The following is a 22,954-nucleotide window of genomic DNA, read 5'->3' as shown; positions in this document are numbered from 1 at the left end:
ATCTATTGACAGAAGAAGAGAAGAGATTGGATTTATACCCCACACTTCACTATCCGAAGGAGTCTCAGAACAGCTTACACTCTCCTTTCCCTTCTGCCCCCCACAACAGACACCCTGTGAGGTAGGTGGGGCTAAGAGAGCTCTCTTGAGAACTGTTCATGAGAGAACAGCTCTGAAAGAACTTATGACTGACCCAAGGTCACACCAGCAGCTGCATGTGGATGAGTGGGGACTCAAACCTGATTCTCCCAGATTAGAGTCCACGCTCCTAACCACTACACCAAACTGTACGTAGATAGGTATAAAACTCTGTCTTCTTAGGACATTGTCACCTGTACAGTACAGTAGAAAACAATGTCCGCAAAGTACAGCCAGTTAACACTTACAGGCTGCGGTCACACGTAACAGAAGCCACACAAGTGAGACGGAAAACAAACGGAGTTTCCGGGCGCGATCTCACCAGCACATCTGGGAAGCGTAGCACTCCCGTGGCTCAACCGAGGCTTCCAGCCGAAACTGCGTGGCAAAAAACTAGTACCTTGGAGGTACTAGTTTCCGGAAACTGCGGGGCAAGGGCGGGCGTCTGATCGCGTTTCCGGTGGCATCCGGCACCCGCCCATGTCCCCTTGCAAATAAGGTGGTTTTTTTTGTCCAAGTCTCTGTGGATGCGCATGCGCACCCAACGGAGCATGCACATTTGTCATGTACACAAAAATAACAAACAGTTTGCCGCGGCGCACGCTTCTTCGTTGTGCGCCGGCTTGTCCTGTGATCGGCACCTCTCCCTTGCCATGGAACCTCCACGGTACCTCCACAGAACCTCCACAGGAGGTCTGATCACGTAACTGCGCAGTAGTTTGCCCCAGGGCAAACAGCCACGCTTCTCCTCTGCAGTTTCCTGCCCGTGTGACCGGGGCCACAGTTTAGTTTCTGTGAACAAGGCACCTGGGGTACAAAACAACCTCAAAAATCTATGCATTTTGGCACTGGGTTACCTTTCACCTTTGTGGGAATTTTTCTACCCCAAAATCCTGAAGGTATTTGAGCTGGAGTGGAAATATACCCCAAATGCTCTGTGTACTATTTTTTTACAGGGTTGTTACAGTTAAGAAGCAAAATGGTTTGCTGGAAATTATATTTAACAATGAAATGTTCTCCAGTGGTTTCCACTCCTGATTAGTGTTGTATTGCATCCTCACATCAGATCACAAACAACTCTGTTCTTTAAATAATTAACAAAAACTAATATTGCAGCTGGGATACATTCTCTCTTTTTCTCCAAGAGAACATTTAAATGGCAGCAGTTGTTGGCCATGCAAACACGTGCATTAAAAGGTATGACCAAGACAAACATTAAGAAAAGAGATCTTGCCCTTAATTTAGTCACTTTCAATTTATGACCCCAACACAGGACATGCATTTGTACAAACAATCAAGGGATGTACTTAAATAAACATGCTCATTTTGGAAAATGGAAAAAACACTGGAATTTTTAAGATGTAAACTGATGATTAATTATCATAGCAAAATAAAGATACATGGTGTGTAAATGCTTATTGCAACTTTTTTAGTTTTTCCCACATATAATGTTGTTTTGTTTTTAAAGAACTTCTTAAATATAAATGGAGAATTAATGGTAGAATCTACGTATTAAAATGTCATGCAACAACATCTAACTTTTAAAATACAAATTTGATGTCTTTTATGAACTAAACTCCAATAAACACTTAAGTTACCTTGTCGGTTCACTTCATTTTGAAGCAATTCCTCCATCGCCTCTTCTTCAGCAATATCTAATGGAGTGTCTCCTTCACTATTTACTGCTCCTACATGTGCTCCTTGACTAATTAAATATCTGTAAGAGAAGACAGAATTTATGGCTAACAAAGCACACTTATACTGATGCATTTCAGTAAAAAAGAAGCATTTAAACTATACATTAAAATCAAACACAAAGACTGAAAGGACAGTCTTTCATATATCATTTCCTAATGTATTAGGCATACAGGTTCTTAAGATGTAAATAAAAACAGATTAATGTTTTTCAGGCCCGTAGCCTAAGGGAGCATGTGGGGGTAATGCCCCCCCCCCCAAGGATGAGTGCTGCCTCCACTGGAAAAAATTCAAAGAAAACTAAAAAATATTTTTTTTAATGTGATATGTACGTGGGGTTTCCAAAATGACCCCAGACACAGTCAGGGATGCTTCAGTCTCATTTTCTTTTTTATGGGCCAGAAAGTAAATAGGTTTTTTAAAATGAAAAAGAAAAGAAAATTGCAAAAAATAACATTGCAAAATGCAAAAGAGAAAGAGTTGAAGATTCCCCCCTCCCCAACTCATATAGGTGAGGAAGCCAGTAGATGAGGAAAAGGACTTGGCTCCGCCTTTTAAATACTGCTCAAGCCGCGAGCCTGCCCACAGCAGAGGAAGAGGACTCAACTTGGCGGCAGTGGCCTCACTGTGCCTGCACCAGCCAAGGCAACCCGGGTCACATGATGGCAGGTCACATGGCTGGGCTGGTGCAGGTGCAGTTAGGCCGCCACCACCAAGCCAAGTCCTCTTCCTCTGCTGCAGGCGGGCTCGCAGCTTGTCACTTTCTCTCTTTCTTTCCTCCATCTCCCCTGCCCCACGTGATTTCCCAACACCCTATCGCACAAAATTTTCTGACTACACCCCTGATGTTTTTTATTCATTCAACAAGAACAGAAAACCAACATTACTTTATAAATTACTTCATTTACATTGTGTAATCTGCCTTGCGCCTCAGTGAGAATAGTGGACTATAAAAACATATCAATAAAATTCAACTGAATCCACCTACATTAAGGTGGAGAGCACTATTAAGAGATAGAGAATTGGGCATAAAATAAGCAATTTAATTGTTTCTTACAACTATCCTAGTTTTAATGCAGTTTTTATTATGTGAAGATTCAACTAATATTTATACAGAAACAGTTAAAAGTTAGATCAATTCACAGAAGGATCTAGGGGTGTCAATATTATTTTTCCTAATAAATCCCAAACAATAAAATCAATGATGTTTTGCTACACATGATTCATGCAAAGTTACTGAAACCCATTTCACACTCCAATAAAAAGATTTTCACAGTGTTCTCCTCCTTCCCCCTGATTAACCACTACACCTCCTGAAATACAAGGCAAATTAACAGAGCACTGTTCAATGTTCACTCTTACTTTGGCCTACAGTCAAACAGATTCAAAGAAAAGAAGAGCTACAAAAGAAACATTGGGGGGGGGGGGGTTTACTGTCCACAATGATTCCCAGAATAGACAGAACACCAGAAGAGCTTGTAGACCAGTACCTATCCCAAGTAATCCATGAACAAAGGCCTCAATTCCAAGCCATTGTTCTCACCTGGTGGAACAAGGGCTCATTGCAATTCTTAGATAATAAATGGGGAACATGTCGATAGTGGTGCTTTTTAAATAAGTTAGCATATTTTCAGCAATTCTTCTGATTTTGTCAGAGGCTAAACATCTATAATTGTGCCGGAGGAGTCTCTATATGAATATCCTCTCTTTATGGATTAAACCAGATAATTCAAATTAAGAGAATTAGTGTGATAGACTGTCAGACTAGGATCTGGGAGACCCAGGTTGAAATCCTCACTCCACTATGAAAGCTTGCTGGGTGACTTAGGACAAGTCACACATGCTCAACCTAACCTACCTCACAGGGCTGATGTAAGGATAAAGAGAGAGAGAGAAGAATGACATAAGCCACTTCGGATCCTGATGGAGAAATGCAGGGTACAGATGAAGTAAATGAATAATTAAAAGTTGCAAAGATTTTTGTTTGTTTATGCCTTCAAGTAGCAGCTGACTTGTGGTGATCCCATAAGGTTTTCAAAGCAAGAGATGTTCACCGGTACTGACATTGTCTGGCTCTGCATAGAAACCTTAGTATTCCTTGATGGTCTCCCATCCAAATACTGACCAGGACTGATACTGCTTAGTTTCTGAGGTCAGGTGAGCCTGGGCTATCCAGCTCAGGGCAAGCGAAGCACAGAGAAGTAAAATTTCTGGAAGTTTTGAAGCCACCAGCGTGGGGGACGCCTTCCCCCAACGTTTTTGTGAAAAAGGAAATTTGGGGGGGAAATGAAATATATGTACTAATATACCAATACTTGAGAATGTCGAAAACTGTTCCACCCTATTCTCACTACACACATCTTAATTTTTGCCAACTGAGAGGCAAGGGAAAATAAAAAGTGAGGGTAAAAACAAACACTCTGTAGTAAACAAAATAAATTATTATTTGAACAGAAACACTCTCTTACTACCAGCATATCCAAATATCAAGTTATTGCAGACACCAAACTCTAATAGTATATTATTAAATACGTTATAGCATAATAATTATTGCCATATTATTGACATTTAGATAAATGTATTCTTGAAAGTATGTTTTATACTGCTACAGTATAGTTATCTTATATATATAATTCTCTTGACGTGCTGGCCATTTCCAGTTCTCCCATTGGCTCTGCTGTGCGCTCCATCAGCCATTGGTCCATGAACCGCCACTCAAGAATAATCACATGCCATTGGCTGGGGGCTGGGTCCGCTCCTCTTCTCCGCCCACTACCACCTCAGCCACTGTTCCCTGTCAGAATAACTGTCAAACAAACAGCTGTCTCTCCTGATGAAGACACTTCTGCTTGGCTCCTGTGGGACTAAATTTTCCCTCCGTGGCTGTTGCTAGGCAACCAAGCTTGGTTCTGTCAGTAAAAAGACAAAGCAATGAAGCCCTTTCCAGGCCTTTGGCCTTTGTGGGGAACTCATTGGGGCCAAGTGCTGACTAGAGTTGCCAGCTCCGGATTGGAAAATTCCTGGAGATTGTGTTGAAGTCTATGGAACCCAGGGTTTGGGGAGGGGAGAGGCCTCAGATGAATAAAATGCCATAGAGTCCACCCACCAAAGCAGTTATTTTCTCCAGAGCAGGGTTTGCCAGACCAAGGTTCTTGCCGTGGAAGCTGAGTGGGTGGTTTTGGATTTTCAGCCCAACCTACCTCGCAGGGTTGTTGTGCAAGTTAAAAGGTGCTGCTTTGGTACCCATTGCAGAGAAAGACTGTACTTTTCCTCCTGGGGAACCATTGTTGCCAATCTCCAGGTGAGGACTGGAGATCACTCAGAATTACAACTCCAGGAGGGAGGGAGGGGAGAGGAGATGGAAGGCTGAAGTCAGAGGGGCAGATAAAGGTAGGTTGATGGTTGGCTGGGAAGGAGATGGGGTTGCCAACTCCAGGTTGGGAGATTCCTGGAAATTTGAGGGGTGGAGCCTGGAGAGGATGAGGTTCGAGGAGGGGTGGGACCTCAGACAGGTACAATGTCATAGACTCAACCCTCCAAACCAGCCATTTCCTCCTGGGGAACCATTGTTGCCAATCTCCAGGTGAGGGCTGGCGATCACTCAGAATTACAACTGCTCTCCAGGAGGGAAGGGCAGAAGTCAGCTGAAGTTAGAAGGGCAGATAACAGTAGGTTGGTGGTTAGCTGGGAAGGAGACGGGGTTGCCAACTCCAGGTTAGGAAATTCCTGGAGATTCAAGGGATGGAGCCTGGAGAGGGTGGGGTTTGAGGAGGGGTTGAACCTCAGACAGGCACCATGCCATAGACTCCACCCTCCAAACCAGTCATTTCCTCTTGGGAAATCATTGTTGCCAATCTCCAGCAGAGGGCTGGAGATCACTCAAAATTACAACTGCTCTTCAGGTACCAGAGATCAGTTCCTCTGGAGACAATGGTGGACTCTATGTCATTATACCCTGCTGAGGTTGCCACAGCAAATTGATGCTGACTGCCCAAGGCCAGGGCACTCTCACAGAGCCTCTTTCTAGAGCTCATTGTATTTATTAAATTTCATACCACACTAAAATGTTCATGATAAGAAAAAAGTATGCCTTAAAATAATTTCATTTATTCTGAGGGGGGAGGGGGAATAATTGGGAGTACTTTTAGTGCTTCCTAGAATTTCTCAAACTTTCCACTGGAAAAATGAGAAAAGATGTTCTTGGAATTCTTGTATATTGAATAATACATCAGGGTCAACACAGAATCTTTTTAATTTTCTTACAGCTATATTAATCATTCGTGACAAGAAAATATACCCTATCTTCACTTCTCAGTGAAAAATGTGTACCATTGGCCCTCTAAAACTGTAGAATCATTTCCAAATACCTATATGAGATATATTTCTTGTTATACAAATCTTTCTCATGGTCTATCCTACTTGTTTACAATGGCAACAAAAGTTTTGGTATTCTGAACAGCTACTTTTTACCTATTAATATGCATAAACAAACTTTAAATTATAGATAATTTGGCTATACAGGGACAAGAAATATGAAGAAGTTGGAAGAAACCTGGGAGGAAATCCCTCTTCATTTTTTCCCTGAGGGTTCCCCCCCTCCCAATTACAAATGTTGTAGAGTTCTGGAAAAAACTCCTATGGTATATTTTCTATTATGGAATAAGTAAAATACTTCCTAAGACAAAGTGTTTCTCATTCAAAATGTAGAATATGAAAGAATTTATACAGGTCAGTGTTTACAGCATTACATAAAGGCAGGTTGCTTACCTGTAACTGGTGATCTTTGAGTGGTCATCTGTACATTCACACCTCTGGGATATAGTGTGCCTGCGCCAACCTCAATCAGTTCCTCTTGAAAAGCGAAAGGTATTTTTCTGCGCCCGCTCCCCAGTCACGCACCGGCCCCACTGCGCATGACTAAGGGAGGGGCACGACAATCCCTCCAGTTCCTTCTGACCACTGCCATCAGTCTCAGAGCAATAAAGGAGCAGAGGACCAAATGCAGAGGAGAAAGAGGGTGGGTGGTGTGAATGCACAGATGACCACTCGAAGAGCACCAGTTACAGGTAAGCAACCTGCCTATCTTCTTCGTGGTCTCTGTGCATCACACATCTGGGAGATTAACAAGCAAAAAAATCAAGCCTACCTGGAGGAGGGCGCTGAAGGTCCTAGACTTGCGCTGCCTGCAACACTGCCCATCCCACCACAGAACGCTGATGAAGATACACATCCATGGCATAATGCTTCACAAACGAGTGAGGGGTAGCCCAGGTTGCTGCTTGACAGATGTCAGTGAGCGACGAACCTCTCAGGAAGGCTGTAGACGTGGCTACTGCCTGCGTGGAATGCGCCCGAAGCGGGCCTGGAAGTGGCCTTTTGGCCAGGAAGTAGCACAGTTTAATGGTTTCCACAATCCACTTGGATAGACATTGTGAAGAGAGCTTCTTCCCCTGCACAGGTGTGCTATAGGAAACGAACAAGGCCGGTGACTGATGGAATGACCTTGTCCTTTCAAGGTAGAAGAGTATGACTCTCTTGACATCCAAAGTGTGAAGACAACGTTCCTCATCGCTCATAGGGTACGGGGAAAACGCCGGAAGACCAATGTCAGCTTGCAAATGGAACTCGGAAACAAACTTGGGCAGAAAGGAGACATCCGGGGCCAAGATGACACCATCATGCTGAAACACGAAATACGAAGAATCACAACGGAGTGCAGACAATTCACTCACTCATCTTGCTGAGGTAATAGCTACCAGAAAGGCAGTCTTCCACGAGAGAAGATGTAGATTAGATGTGGCCATGGGCTCAAACGGCTTGCCCGTTAGCTTGGACAGTACTAGAGGTAAGTCCCATGAGGGAGTTGGGCCACAAGTAGGGGGAAAGAGACAAGTGAGACCTTTCAGAAACTGCTTCGTTTGTGGGTGAGAAAAACAAAATGACCGTCCACCGCACGATGATTGGCAGAGATGGAGGCCAAATAAACTTTTAAGGAGGAGCAACTAAGACCCATGTCAAGGCAGGTCAACAGGAATCCGAAAATTACTATCAAGTCTGGGGGGGGGGGGTTTAAACCCAACGACTCAAGGTAGGTCAGGAATTTCTTCCACTTCCCCTCACAGGAAGCACGTGTAGCTGGTTTACAACAGTTCAACAGAACAAGATCTATCCTGCTTTTAAGCTGTGCTAGGGGATCCTCCATGCCGTGAGCTTGAGGTGTGGCACATCGTAGTGAAGCACTTGGCCCTCTTGAGCCAGGAGGAGATCTGGTGCCGGAGGGAAATGTTCATAAGTGCCCTGGGACATGTGGAGTAGAGTCGGGAACCAGTGCTGACATGGCCACCATGGCAACACGAGGATGCACCGAGGTTGCTCCTTCATGATTTTGCTTAGCACTTTGGTAAGCAGAGGGATTAGTGGGAAAAGGTACATGTGCCTGTGGGACCATGGGAAAAGGAGGCTGTCCCCCAGAGACAGGAGGTCTCATCCCGCCCTGGTACTGAGCAGGTGACACTTCGTGTTCTGGCGTGTCGCAAATGTATCTATTTCTGGGTAACCCCATCTGTTGAAAATTGGTTGGAGGTAATCCCAGTTGAGTTCCCACTCGTGGAGGGATGCGCCTCCCCTGCGCAGAAAGTCCACATGCACATTGAGCGACCCAGGCAGGTGAGCTGCAATGATGAACACGCTCCGGGAGTGGCATTCGGTCCAAATCTCCAGGGCCAGTCAACAAAGTCCCCTGGACACTGTTCCACCTTGCCAGTTCAGGTAGCACAGTGCAGTGGTGTTGTCAGTCAGGACTGCCACCGTGTGGTGAGCCACGAGGTGGCAAAAAGACCTGAGGGCATATTGGATGGCCAACAGTTCCAGGAAGTTGATGTGTTTGTGGGCCACATGCGGTTCCCATTTGGCACCCACACACATACCTTGGAGGTGCGCCCCCCCATCCCAACAGGGATGCATTTATGGTGAGGGTCATTTCAGGGCTGGGTGCAAGAGGCTCCCTGGTTTTCTGGAGTTTCCCACCACTCTAGGGAATTCAGCACTTGTACACGGAGTACAAACCGTTGCGATTGGGGCTGCCACTGTAGATGGAACCGCTTGAGGAACCACCACTGAAGTGGTCTCATCTGTAGTCTGGCGAAGACAAGTACCGCTGTGGTGGCGGCCATCAGACCTAAGAGTCATTGAATCTGCCTTGCTGACGCATCTCCCTGTGTCCTCATTAGGTTGATGAGAGTGATAATGTCGTCCACGCCTCTTGGGAGGAAGAAAAGCTCGGCAGACAGTCAAATCCAAGATCGCTCCAATAAATTGACCTCTCAACGAAGGAAGGAGCATTGACTTTTTTAGGTTCACCCTCAGACCCAGCGCATCTAGGGTGACCAGCGTTAAATTGATATGGTTGAGCAGAGTCTCTCTGGACCTTGCTATCAACAACCAGTCGTCGATGTACGGAAAGATCCGCACACCTTGAAGACAGAGGTACGCCAAGATGACAATCATCATTTTAGTAAAGACTCTGGGCACTGTTGAGAGCCCAAAAGGGAGGGCTTTGTATTGAAAATGGCCCTCCACGACCACAAAATGCAAAAACTCCCTGTGAGATGGGTGAATAGTTATATGGAAATATACATCCTGCAGGTCTAGGGTTACCATCCAGACACCTTCACTGAGAAGGGGAAGACTGCTTTGCATTGTTGTCATTCGGAATTTCTGATAGGAGATAAAACAGTTGACTCCCCTGAGGTCCATTATAGGACGGAAGCCTCTGGCCTTTTTGGGAACCATAAAATAACGGGCATAAAACCCATGGTAACGTTGTGCTATGGAGACTGGTTCTATAGCGTCCTTTTGAAGAAGATTCTTGATTTCTTCCAGGAGTGTACTGGATGGCGGAGTATGTATGAAGTTGGGGGCCTTGGGTATCTGTATAAATTCTATGAGGTACCCTCTCTCGATGACAGAGAGTACCCACCGATCTGACATTATTTGCTGCCAGGCAGCCAGGTAGGGAGACAGGCGGGTAGGGGTTGGACGACAGGAGTCAAAGGCTCTGTTTGGGAGCTTTAGGGGTCTTAGCCCTAGGCTGAGTGGCGGATGAGAATTTTGGTTTGTGCCAGTAAGGGCGGGAAGACACAGTGGGTGAGCGATACCATTGTATTTCTGGAGATGACTTAAGAGAGGATCTGCGGGACCATGGCTTGTTCCAGGATTTTGCTTTGGATAGTTTAGAAGCCGATGTGACCCTTAAATTCTGTGAGGTCTTTATGCTTTTGTCTAGGTTCTGCAGGACCATATCAGTCGTTGCACTGAAGAGGCCCTTGCCCTCGAATGGGTGATCTTCAATGAGAGTCCTGGTGTCCTGTGGTAAGGCAGTGGAGCACAAGCAGGCCTGTCGTCAGAGGATAACTGCTGAAGTCAGTGTTTTGGCTGCCACATCCAATGTGTGCTTAGCTGCATTGAGCTGGTGTTTAACCAAAAGCATTCCCTCCTTTTGAATTCTGCAAGCTTGTCGGTTAGAGTCCTCAGGGAGAACTGCAATAAATTTGGACATCTGCTCCCAGAGAGCAAACTGATATCTTCCCATACATGCAGTATAGTTTGAAGTCTTGATGCCAAGTGCTCCAGCAAAATAAAATTTTCTTCGAAACGAATAGAGTTCCCCTCCGTTGTTTCTCGGGAGGGGTGGAATGACTGCGTCTGCCTTTGGAAGAGGAGGTGACTACAACTGAATTCAGTTTAGGGTGGGTGAATAAAAATTCAGCACCTTGCTCTTGCACCTTATACATATGATCTATTCTCCGGCTCGAGACAGGGGTAGATGCCGGATGAGACCATGGGACCTTAGCCGCCTGAAGCAGGACCAAAGTCATCGGTAAGGCTATCGGAGTAGAAGTGTCCATCTGCACGATATTGAACACAGAATCTGTTACTGTAGGCGGGGGTTGCGCCATAAACAGGGTCAGCGTGTTAGCCATCTGTTTGATGAAATCCCCATAAGATTTTAGATCCTCCGAAGGAGAAATTGGAAGATCATCGCCCACTTGTTGAGGTGGCGAGGGTTCCACCGGAGGGTCGGGGTTTTCGTCTCCTGATTGGGAGGAGGTGTCGGAAGAGGCAGAATGCTCAGACAGTTTGGAAAAGGAAATAGGCAACATAGGTGTTGATGAAACCGGATTCGACGGATGTTTAAACTTGGGAATTATCAGAGGCGGTGGTTTGGGAGGTTTGCCTGTCGACCTCAACAGTTGAGGTCTCACAAACTCCAGCGTCAGTGGAAGATCTCGATATTGAGAGAGTCGGGAGGAAGTAAACTGACATCCCCATTCCATCGGTTGGGGTGGGAGCCATGGCATGCTACTTGAGAATGGATAGGCCCCATACATGTATTGCCATTGCCGTTGATCCCAATGGAGTGGCGGTGGATCACTGCCGATGGCCGTTCTCGATCATCAGGATGGAATGGTGAAGGACAAACAAAAGTGTCAGCTCCATGGTTGGAGTGTAGGCTTTTGACACTGGAATACCGGGAGATCTGCATTAAGTCCATATCGTGCTCAGAGTCAGTGAGCTGGATAGCATGCAGCGAAGGTGACCAAGGTACACCTTGTTGCTGCTCTCAGCTCGAGGAGTCAAGCGAAGCAGTCCCCGTAGGATTCGGTTCCGTGGCCCTCTGAGGGGTCAGCAGAGTTTGCATAGGGGGAGTTTTCTTATGCTTTTTGTGCTTGACTGGCCGATCATCCTTGCCCTCCCTGCATTTTTTAGAGGGAGTATGAGCTTCGGACTGAGATGTCTGGGCCAAGCGTTTCAGCATCGGGCGGTCGACATCTGAGTGAGTCGGCATCGGGGACAGCGCAGCCGTCGATGCCGATTTGGGTGTTGACACTGACGCATGTCCCGAAGTGTCCTGTGACAACATAGGTGAGAGGCGCAAACTCCAAAAGCGCGACGTGAAGTTGACTACAAGAGCTTAAAATTGTGTACATAGGAAACACATTAGAAAAAAAAGAAGTGTAGAAACATCTCTTTATTCCATTAGGATCAACGAACTCTTTTCCATCTTCTATTATTTTGGTTATCATTCTTCTCTCTCTTCTAGCCTTAAGTTGCCAAGCTAAGTATTTTCCCGGTTTGTTCGCCCCTTCAAAAGATTTCTGTTGTAACTTCTTTAAATTCCAATACATTTCCTGATTCCAAGTCTCATTCAGTTGTTCCTTCAGCAACTTTAATTCTTTGATAATTTGCTTTTTTCCAGGCTTCTTTTTTAATTCCTTTTCTTTCTGCGCAATTTTTTCTAACACTTCTGTTTGTTTTTGAAGTTTTTCCTTTTTTTGCTTCACGTTTTGCGAGATGAGAATTCCTCTCATCACCGCTTTATAAGCATCCCATACAATCTGTATCGGTGTTTCTTTATTTAAATTTTGTTGAAAGAATTGTTTCGTTTCTTCCTTTAACATCTCAATTACCGTTTTCTTATCCAACAAATCTTCATTAATCCTCCACAGAAAGGGTTTTTTCCTTTCTGTGGAACTCCATACCACCGGATTGTGATCTGAATTACATCTTGGCAAAATTTCAGTCTTATGTGTTTTCATTGATAATTCTTCAGACATCCAAATCATTATTCCAATAGACATTGCTCTTTTTCCAGAATTGATATGATTTGGATGTCTGAAGAATTATCAATGAAAACACATAAGACTGAAATTTTGCCAAGATGTAATTCAGATCACAATCCGGTGGTATGGAGTTCCACAGAAAGGAAAAAACCCTTTCTGTGGAGGATTAATGAAGACTTGTTGGATAAGAAAACGGTAATTGAGATGTTAAAGGAAGAAACGAAACAATTCTTTCAACAAAATTTAAATAAAGAAACACCGATACAGATTGTATGGGATGCTTATAAAGCGGTGATGAGAGGAATTCTCATCTCGCAAAACGTGAAGCAAAAAAAGGAAAAACTTCAAAAACAAACAGAAGTGTTAGAAAAAATTGCTCAGAAAGAAAAGGAATTAAAAAAGAAGCCTGGAAAAAAGCAAATTATTAAAGAATTAAAGTTGCTGAAGGAACAACTGAATGAGACTTGGAATCAGGAAATGTATTGGAATTTAAAGAAGTTACAACAGAAATCTTTTGAAGGGGCGAACAAACCGGGAAAATACTTAGCTTGGCAACTTAAGGCTAGAAGAGAGAGAAGAATGATAACCAAAATAATAGAAGATGGAAAAGAGTTCGTTGATCCTAATGGAATAAAGAGATGTTTCTTCAAGTATTATGCTAAACTATTCCAAACAACTAGAGTTGATCTTGAGAAGATTAAAACATATTTAAAGGAGATTCCACTACCAAAAATAAGTAAGGAATACAAAGATTTATTAAATGGTCCAATTCAAAAAGAAGAAGTGATGAAGGCAATAGAAGAGACAAAGTTGGGGAAGGCGCCTGGGCCGGACGGATTTACAGCGAAATTCTACAAAAAGATGAAAGAAGAAATTTCCCCGGTCCTGGAAGCTTTAACCAACGAAATAAGAGAAAACAAAAAGGTGCCGGACTCATGGAAAGAAGCAATTATTTCTTTGATTCCAAAGGAAGGACAAGATTCAACAAATGTAAAGAACTACAGGCCAATATCTCTTTTGAACAACGATTATAAAATCTTTGCAAAAATTATTGCAGAAAGGGTGAAAAACTATTTACAAACGGTAATTTCTGAAGATCAAGCGGGCTTTTTACCCAAAAGGCAGATTAGAGACAATGTAAGAATAGTAATGGACGCAATTGAATATTATGAAAAGCACCCAGAAAAAGAAGTAGCTTTTCTGTTTGTTGATGCAGAAAAAGCTTTTGACAATCTTAATTGGAATTTTATGCACCAGATGATGGAAAAGATTGAAGCGGGACAACATTTTAGAAATTGTATTGAAGCTATCTATTCTGAACAAAGAGCTAAAATAAATGTGAATAAAGAACTGACAGATAACTTCAAAGTACAGAAAGGAACAAGGCAAGGTTGTCCGTTATCACCGTTATTATTTATCTGGGTATTGGAAATACTTTTACAAAAAATACAGTACGATCAAGAAATAAAGGGCTTGACACATAAAGGACACCAATACAAATATCGAGCATTTGCAGACGATGTAATGTTTATGGTGGAAAACCCAACAGAAAAATTGACATTGCTTTTTCAAAAAATAAAGGAGTTTGGAGAATTGGCCGGCTTTTACGTAAATAAGAATAAAACAAAACTTATATGTAAAAACATGATCAAACAAAAACAAGTGGAACTACAAGAACTGGTACAATGTGAAGTAGTTAAAAAAACAAAATACCTTGGAATTGAATTAACGGCAAAAAATATAGACCTATATAAGAATAATTATGAGAAATTATGGACTAAGCTGACTCAAGATTTTAAGAAATGGGATAAAATGAACTTATCACTGATGGGAAGAATATCAGTTATAAAAATGAATGTCCTACCACGTTTGATGTTCCTGTTCCAAACAATACCAATTCTGCATAAAACGGATTTGTTGGCCAAGTGGCAACAAGAGTTGTCAAAATTTGTTTGGGCAGGCAAGAAACCAAGGATCAAAATGAAAATACTTTGTGATGCCAAAGAAAGAGGAGGTCTACAAATGCCAAATCTTAGACTATATTATGAAGCGGTTTGTCTAACATGGATGGATCAATGGGTGAAGCTTGAAAATGACAGATTGTTGGGGTTGGAAGGGCATGATTGTAGATTTGGCTGGCATGCATATTTATGGTATGACAAGATAAAAATGGACAGTTTTTTTAAACTTCACTTGGTGAGAAAAGCTTTGTATATGGTATGGACAAGATATAAGAAGTACCAGAGTGACTTAAGACCATTGTGGATTGTACCAGTAGAAGTGTTGATATCTTACTCAAGACAGCGAGGTAGAGACTGGTTGCCATATAGAGATTTAATTAAAAAAGAGGGAACAGAGTGGGTAATGAAAAAGCAGAATGAAATTGAATATGAATATGAGTGGTTGAAATATATGCAGATTTATGATCTTTTTAGATCTGACAAAAAAAACTATGGTTTTAGAGAGGAAAAAAATGAAATTGAAAAGGTTTGGGAGAGTGGAGGAGGAAAAAATATTTCTAAAATGTATAAGGTGTTGTTAAAATGGTATACTGAAGATGAAACTGTTAAAGAACAAATGTTAAAATGGGCTATTAATATGAATAAGGAAGTGGATATGGAAACTTGGGAATATTTGTGGAAAAACTCTATTAAGATCTCGACATGTACTAATGTTAAAGAAAACTGTTATAAGATGATGTATAGGTGGTACATGACACCTAAGAAAATTGCAAATATGAATCAAAATATGTCAAACAAATGTTGGAAATGTAAGAGGCATGAGGGCTCATTTTATCATATGTGGTGGACTTGTGAGAAAGCTGTAGACTTTTGGACAAAAGTCCACAATGAAATGCAAAAAATATTGAAATGTTCTTTTAAAAAAGCACCGGAAATTCTGCTTTTGGGACTTAAAATGGAAGAAGTCAATACGACTAAAAAGACTTTACTCTGGTACCTGATAGTGACAGCGAGAATGATTTATGCTCAGTTTTGGAAGACAGAAAAGGTACCAGAGGTTGAAGAATGGATACAAAAAGTTCTGTTCATGGCACAAATGGATAAGATTACAAAAAAACTGAATAACAAAGAAGACGATGAGTTTTTTGGAGAATGGAATGATTTTAAAATTTATCTGGAAAAGAACTGGGATGTGAAACAAAACTTAATATGTTTAGATCAATATTAAGTCAAACGATGTTATCTTTAGATTGTAATGATGAGAAACTGATATTGTTGATGATATGAAGTAATTTGGAGCAGGGGTGGAAGCATTGTGGGAAGCCATTGGAGGGAGGGGAGGAACTGGGAATGGGGTAGACAATTGATAGAATGAAAAGTTTTATATGTTGTATTCCTGAGAAAATAAAAAATTTGTTTACCAAAAAAAAAAAGAAAAAAAAGAAGTGTACAGATTCTATACTCCAAAAAGAAAGAAAATCTTAATGTGTGTGATATTTTCAGGGGCTTCCAGCCTATTTTATGTTCTCTACTTTAGTACTAACCCAATGTATTGGTAACCCAAAAGTCGACAGATAACCCACTTAATCACCAAAGCAATTCTGAAATCTGCCACTATTTTGGAAGGCATATGTGGGAGTGACTGAGGGTATCCGCTGACTTCACTATGCATCACATAAAAATGTAAGTTACACCTTATGACCATGGGTGTTCTGCTTACAACAGTTAACTACAACACTATGTGCTTGCTAGCATGCTATACTGCAGATAGCAATAATTTCTACAGAACACTAGACAACACTTTTCCATTCATTACTGTTCACCAACTTACAAAATTAATGATGGATGCTTCCCTCCAAAAAAATAGCTTATTCTCTCACTTCACCATCCTCTTCCTTCTTCTCCAAAGGACATTATTACACCTTATCAGAACTTCATCAAGGTATCCAGATAAAGCACCATCAATATATTCTTCTGTATCTGCAAGCTGCATGTAGCCATCGACAGAGACCAGGTAGCCCATCGCCCACTTCAGCTTCACCATCACAGGCTTCCCAGTCAGCCCACTGAGAAAGGGCTTTGGATTGAGAGGCAAACTCATGGCAACCCGACCCAGCAGGAGGATGTCACACACGATGGGTGCTTTCACACACACTAAAAATAGTGCACCTTCAATCCACTTTCAATGCACTTTGCAACTGGATTTTTCAGTGTGAAATGACAAAATCCACTAATGGCATTATTTAGCGTGTATGAAAGCACGCATTGAACAAGAAAACAAAGCTGCCTTACATTTAGCCAGACTAATGAATGTAACATTCAGCCTAAGACCAGGTGCTAGGAAACAGTATGACATCACAACTGTACCAAATACATGCAGCAGAGATGATTTTGCGGTGTACAAAAAATCCAGAGCTCAAAATGATAAGGACACATTGGCAGCAGTAAAAAAAAAAATCTACCTTATTAATATTCAATGTAACTCTTCAGGAAATAATACGTGACCTGATGAAGCCTTGTGATACAGAGTATACAGAAAGGCTAACTTACAAATCAAAGATTTGTGTGCAACCCGCCAACAAGTATTGTCACAGAGTGATGAAAATGAACACACTGAAAGCCTTCAGTAACATACATGAAGCAGAAGGAAATAAAGGGAGGCCAATCACTGTGAAGGGAGACAGGATGCTGTTTGGTCAAACCATTATGATGGCATTGTGCCAGAACTCTGAAATAGCAGATATATACACCCATCCACAAGAAAGCTTTGCTTCATCATACATAACTGCTTGGGACATTATTTCTTACGCAACCAGACTGCCAACAATTCCTAACTTTGTGGTTTGGTTGCGTGGTCTTTTGCTTTTAACTTTGTTGAAACTTCATAAATTATACAGTGGTTGTGAGGAGACATGCAAAATCTGGTTGGTTCAGGTCTCTGCATAATGAAACTAGAAGTCACTATACTACTCTTCTGGCAGTTCTACATCAAGTTCACTGTAAAGTTACCTAGCTACCAAGATGAATCTAATAACTGGAGGCTCTTTATACCTCTGGAATGTACCAACCAAACTAGTTTATGGACTACATTTAAATGCATACCAAAGAGGATCATGAAAGAATTTCAGACTCCAAACGTCATCTTCTTCATAAGGACAACTCATTTGTAGTTTTAAGCATATTTTATTTTCTTTACAGATAGTAAAGAAAGGAATATATTTTTGAGACAACTAAAAACTAACATAGATTTTCTCACTCACTCTTCCATTAAAAGAATCTGTAAGGCTACTGAATTACTACAAATTTGCATCATAATGTAGAATGAGTTATCATCTACTGAGAGAATCAATATATTAATGCATTGAATTTAACGGTTATTTTTACCTTTCATTAGATTTGTTTATTGTTTTAAACTATTCGAATGTTAATATTTATGCCATGTTGTATACCACTTCAAGGACATTTTGGGAGAAGCAGTTAACAAATACTTCCTCTTTTCTTTTCTTTTTTACTGGCAAGCACTGAAATGTAGTTGCTAGTTGGTGCAAATATAGTCCACAATAACAAAAAAGCATTTCTTGGTTGTAATCCTATTTCTGGCCTGCCCCACTTCAGGCTGTATGCGGAGGTGCTACTCCAAACAAAGAGAAAAGGAAAGGAAAACAAATTCATTTTGAAACCAGAATTACTATGATCATACTGATTAACTGCATGGCTTTAACAGCTTCCAAATGATTCAGTTAATTAAAGTCAATCCTGAAAATTTTGAAACCCAATTACTAAAAAAGAGAAAACATTTTACGTTATATTAGCAAAGTTAATCAAACTCAAACTTTTGCAAATTTATATTAACTATTTTGCCCACAAAAAAGGATTTATTACATAATATTACCATTATGCAGATCGTTGATAGCTGAATACTTATCTTGTCATCTTCAGTGCCATGATACTAAGTTAAGCTCTTTAGTAAAGCCCTATATCTACAGAATCATCTAACTGTAAAGCGCAGCAAAACATGCTTATAGCAGAATGAGAAAAATGGAAAGGAGTACGGGCATGCTGAATGCAGGCCGAGTTGTGATTTGGATTCATGTTCGCTTCCTTGCTGGCCAAGGTAACTGTTTTAAATTCATAAGCACCACCATCAAATTGTTAAGAACCAATGAGAATTTTAGGTATTTGTCTCCCATCTGTTTCCACAGCCATAGGATATGTATACACAAGAAACTGTTTCAGACACACACCACTTGCTGAGTTTAGAACCAATGCAAGAAGCCCAATACCATCAATATTCCTGCACATTCCAGGCTGGTATAGTTCAATTTGTAACAGAAGAAGAAGAAGAGATTGGATTTATACCCCGCCCTTCACTACCCAAAGGTGTCTTCAGAGCGGCTTACAAACTCCTTTCCCTTCCCCTCCCCACAACAGACACCCTGTGAGGTAAGTGGGGCTCAGAGAGCTCTTGACAGAAACTGCTCTTTTTCGAGAACTGCTCTTATCAGAACCACGCCTTACCCAAGGTCATCCAGCAGGTGCAAATGGAGGAGTGGGGAATCAAACCCGGTTCTCCCATATTAGAGTCCGCACACTTAACCACTACAGCAAACTGGCTCTATGAGTAGAAGCCAAGAGTCCTTGTGGCATGAGAAACTGGTTTGACAGCCCCTTTGCAGAGGAGGGTGGCTACTTCTTCCAGAAGGGGGCTGGCCACAAAGTGGGGAAGAATGAGAGGCTAATTGAACTCTATGGTGTACCCCACCTACATGATGGTAGGGACCCAGCTTTCTGTCATGATGGATTCCCAGGTTGTCAGAGAAGGATGGAGCCTGGTGCCCACGAGTGGGGTGGTGAAGGCAGGAAGGGGAGGCGTCAGCAAAACAGGGAAATCAAAGAGGCTACATGGATGGCTGTGACCACTTAATTGACGGAGTCTTGGATTTAGGCTCGTAACTCTGTTTAGGTGGGAAAGGATTCCATCTCCATGTGTCACACACTGGAGGAGAGTGATGTCACTTGGGAGAAGGTTGTTTCCCCTGCCTAGACTTGGGGCATTAACAGTCGGTTGAGAGACACCCAAATTCCTGGCTTTCTTCCTGCTAACATCTACAGCCTTTAAGGTGTCAGCTGTGGAAGCACTGAAGAGGCCATCCCCGTCAAACAGCAGATCCTCTATTTTCAGTTTAACATCAGCTTGGAGTGAAGTGGATCGGAGCCAGGCATGCCAGCACAGTGCAATGGATGGAGCCAAAGATTTTGATGAACAAGAGACTGCATATTTAATGGAGTATATTTGTTATTTAGAAACTACAAGTATCTCAGATAATGCCACCAAAAAAGTCGGTCTAGACGCATCAGGCAGATCAGCCAGGAGGGATTTACTGCAGTAACCAAATCATAACTGTAGGTGCAGCCATATGGGAGAGATAACTGTGAATTCTGGCCACCACAGAGGACAGTGAATAAACTTTCCTGGCTGAAGAATCCACCTTCTGAACCTCATGATCTGGAGAAGTAAGTTGTCTGGCTTGTTTGGATTTGGTGGGTGAATGAATGGTCATGGAGTTCAGTGTTGGATGGATGAAGAGGAATTTGGCTGCTCCCATGCTTCCTTGAGAGTTTCTAAATGGACCGGGAGCATGGGAAGGATGGCAGATAGAGGCAGATTTGCCTGTACGAGTTTATGAACAACGTCTGTGACCTTCAGTGTATCAGTGGCTCCTTGAAAGTGCCTTAGCCAGACATGTGATCAATCCCAAGTTAGCTTTGAAGCCTTCTGTAGGGGACAGGGAACCCTGACAGAACACTTCAATGACAGGTGCAGTAAATACAGGGTCCTCAATTAAGTGCCTCCTCATCCTTTACAAACAAATTCAAGTGTTTTAAGCCAAAGGAAGATGAGCAACTAATTCTATATACATATCGCTAATGTCAGGGACAGAGAGTGCCTGACTGAACTTACTAAGGTAGAAGTTTCTCTATCTCATTACACTGTTTACAGGAGTTTATCACCAGGTTCATCTCTCAGCTTGGCCACTGATATATAACTGGACAGAATCACTAGAGGCCAACCTGAGAAAAAGTCCACATGAAATGGCTTCTTGTAGAACTCTCCAGCCAAACCACCCAGGCCATCAAACAGAGTTCACCATGTAGAGCATGATAAGACGTTGAGGCTCACATGGCTGCCTTGCAGATGACACACTGGTGTCAAAAGCCACTGATGCACAGGCAGTACTAGTTCACTGAGCTGTAATCCCTTCGGTAATAATTTGCTTAATTTAATAAGACAAGATGATGCCCTCTTGGCTAGAGGAACTTGAAAACCTTTCTTACCTTTCATTGCTGAATGATGTTCAGTTCTACTGATGTAGACAGATATGAGGAGCCCTAAAAAGTTTCAGGATGTGCCAGTTCTTCTCATGAGGTGGGAAGATTTGGAACAGAAAGGAAGGTAAGCAGATCTCTGTTACTGTCAGCAAATGAATCAGCGCTGCCCCTTCCAAGAACCATTTGACTGTCAGATGTCTGGAAAATGCGGAAAAACTTCTCCTAGGAGTGACCATTACAGATCATGCTACCTCTGCTGGCAGGAAGTGCTCTCCTTCAGACCTTGAGCAAAAGCAACTCAGAGGAAAAAACAGAAACTGTGAAGACTGAGGGTATGTAGTTGAGATGTTTGGTTTAGTGGTTAGGAGCATGGCCTCTAATCTGGGGAAACCGGGTTTGATTCCCCACCCCTTCACATGTTGCTGCTGGTGTGACCTTGGGTCAGTCATAAATTATTTCAGAACTGTTCTCTCAAGGGCAATTCTCGAGAGAGCTCTCTCAGCCCTACCTACCTCACAGGGCGTCTCTTGTGGGGAGGGAAAGGGATTGTAAGCCACTCTGAGACTCCTTCGGGTAAGTGAAGGGCGGGGTATAAATCCAATCTCTTCTTCACCATTTTCCTGTACCTGAATAATGCCTTCAAAATGTTCTCATAGATTCTGGAAGTGGGCAGCCTGCAGGTTGATGACACGATCTGTATAATCTGGTCAGAAAAACCTTTTGCTGCTCAGCCTTACCACTCTCTCTGTCAGTGATCAAATGATACTGTACTGGGCCTGAGTGTAAAAAAAGCTCCCCCCAAGACTGGATAGTTCCAGAAAACTGGAAATTTACACTCTGGGTCAACAGGGGGCCAGGCAAATCAGATCCATTTTTTCCTTTTAAATCTTGTTAGCATAAAGTAACTGATGGGAAGGCTGAAAGGAGATCTTTCAGTCACCACCACACCATCTGTTTGGTTTGCTCATCAATATTAATGACATGAGAAGAATCAAGCTACTTTCACATTAATTGGGGGTGCAAACGAATTCATATTGGGAAGACCAAAAGTACTGTATTAGTATCTGAACATGTTCTTGCCTAAGGGACAAGTCGTTTTGGTCCAGCCTAGAAAGGCTGTGCCATCTGCTTGAACATCAGTTATCCTTCTGATGTCCTCTATCCAGATCTTTAGAGGACTCACCTTCCATTGTAACCAACTGGTCTTGGTAATGCCCTGGAAATTCCCATGCATTTTGGCAGGGGTGCTGCGTGGAGAGATGCATTAACATTACCTGTTCTTAGAAGAGAATCAGAGCCAACTGAGTGGCCCTGAGCTCGAGGAATCTGATGTGACTATCTGTGGGAATCAGTTTCCTTGAATGAGAAAGAGATGAGCGCAGCTCATCAGCCAGATAGGCTGCCATCCATTGTAATTTTTAGATAGATATTGTAAGATTTTGCCCTGAAAAAATGTTTCCAAAAAGCAATTTTGGAAACATCACTATAGCAGGAGTACACCAGCCCGTAGCCAGGATTTTTTTTGGGGGGGGAAGCACCAGGGGACACTACTTAAATTAAAGCCTCCAACTTCTCCTGCCCTCCCCACCGGGGCCCCAGTGCAGCGGCCCCAAGAGCAGCAGCATTTGCTGGGTCCCTCTGCCCATTGTGACACAGAGTCACCAGCTGGGAAGGTGGAAGAGGAAGTTAAGTGGCTTCTTCACTCATCTGCACTCTTTTCCCCCTCTCCACACCAGCTTCAAGGAATTGCTTGCAGGGGGGTGGCAGATGGGCTCTGAATGGTCCAGCGGGAAAGAGGTGGGTGGGTTTCTGCCTCCCCCCAGCAACTTTTCCAGGCAAAAAAAATGCAGCAGGGACAGGGAGTTATATTTCACTGGTTTTGCTGCTCCAAGTGGAGCAGAAGCTGACAAGACTGAGCTGTGGTCAGTAGGCAGGTCTTCTGGCTCTGTCTGTCACCTTCGTGGTTGTTCGGGGCAGAAGGCAGTTGCCAGGGTCTCCTACCCTCCACCAATTTGTCCCAGACTTCAGCAGAAGCCCCGCACTCCAGACCTCAAAGTAAAAGGGTAGTGGAGGATGGCAGACTCAGGAGCCAAGAGCTCCCAACTTCTCTCTAGCCCACAAAATTAGTACTTCCATACAGGAATTAACATGTGAGTCTCCATCCGCGCTGAGACTTTAAAGCAGAGAGGGAGTGGAAGGGAGAGTGAA

General features: G+C 42.7%; 2 protein-coding genes across 9 annotated transcripts in view; both read right to left on the bottom strand.

The window, feature by feature from the left end:
• The window catches only part of PPP1R12A (protein phosphatase 1 regulatory subunit 12A), a 228,568-nt gene that overhangs the window by 133,672 nt on the left and 71,942 nt on the right, over window positions 1-22,954 (bottom strand). For all 8 annotated transcript variants that reach the window (XM_015415213.1, XM_015415217.1, XM_015415211.1 and 5 more), the window contains exon 3: window positions 1,737-1,855. In XM_015415213.1, coding sequence (XP_015270699.1) covers window positions 1,737-1,855 — 119 coding nt within the window. The remainder of the gene's footprint in view (window positions 1-1,736; window positions 1,856-22,954) is intronic.
• On the bottom strand, window positions 16,293-16,517 carry LOC107113832 (small nuclear ribonucleoprotein F-like). The gene has a single exon (XM_015415221.1). It carries the CDS (start codon window positions 16,515-16,517, stop codon window positions 16,293-16,295), a length of 225 nt encoding a protein of 74 aa, XP_015270707.1.

Source organism: Gekko japonicus, unplaced genomic scaffold (genome assembly GCF_001447785.1).
Source record: "Gekko japonicus isolate JY-2015 unplaced genomic scaffold, Gekko_japonicus_V1.1 scaffold118, whole genome shotgun sequence".
NCBI classification, from domain to species: Eukaryota; Metazoa; Chordata; class Lepidosauria; order Squamata; family Gekkonidae; genus Gekko; species Gekko japonicus.
This window is presented reverse-complemented; position numbering and strand designations above follow the sequence as displayed.

Excerpts from the sequence above, each read along its gene's own strand:
- LOC107113832 (XM_015415221.1), bottom strand. The coding sequence starts at position 16,517 with ATGAGTTTGCCTCTCAATCCAAAGCCCTTTCTCAGTGGGCTGACTGGG.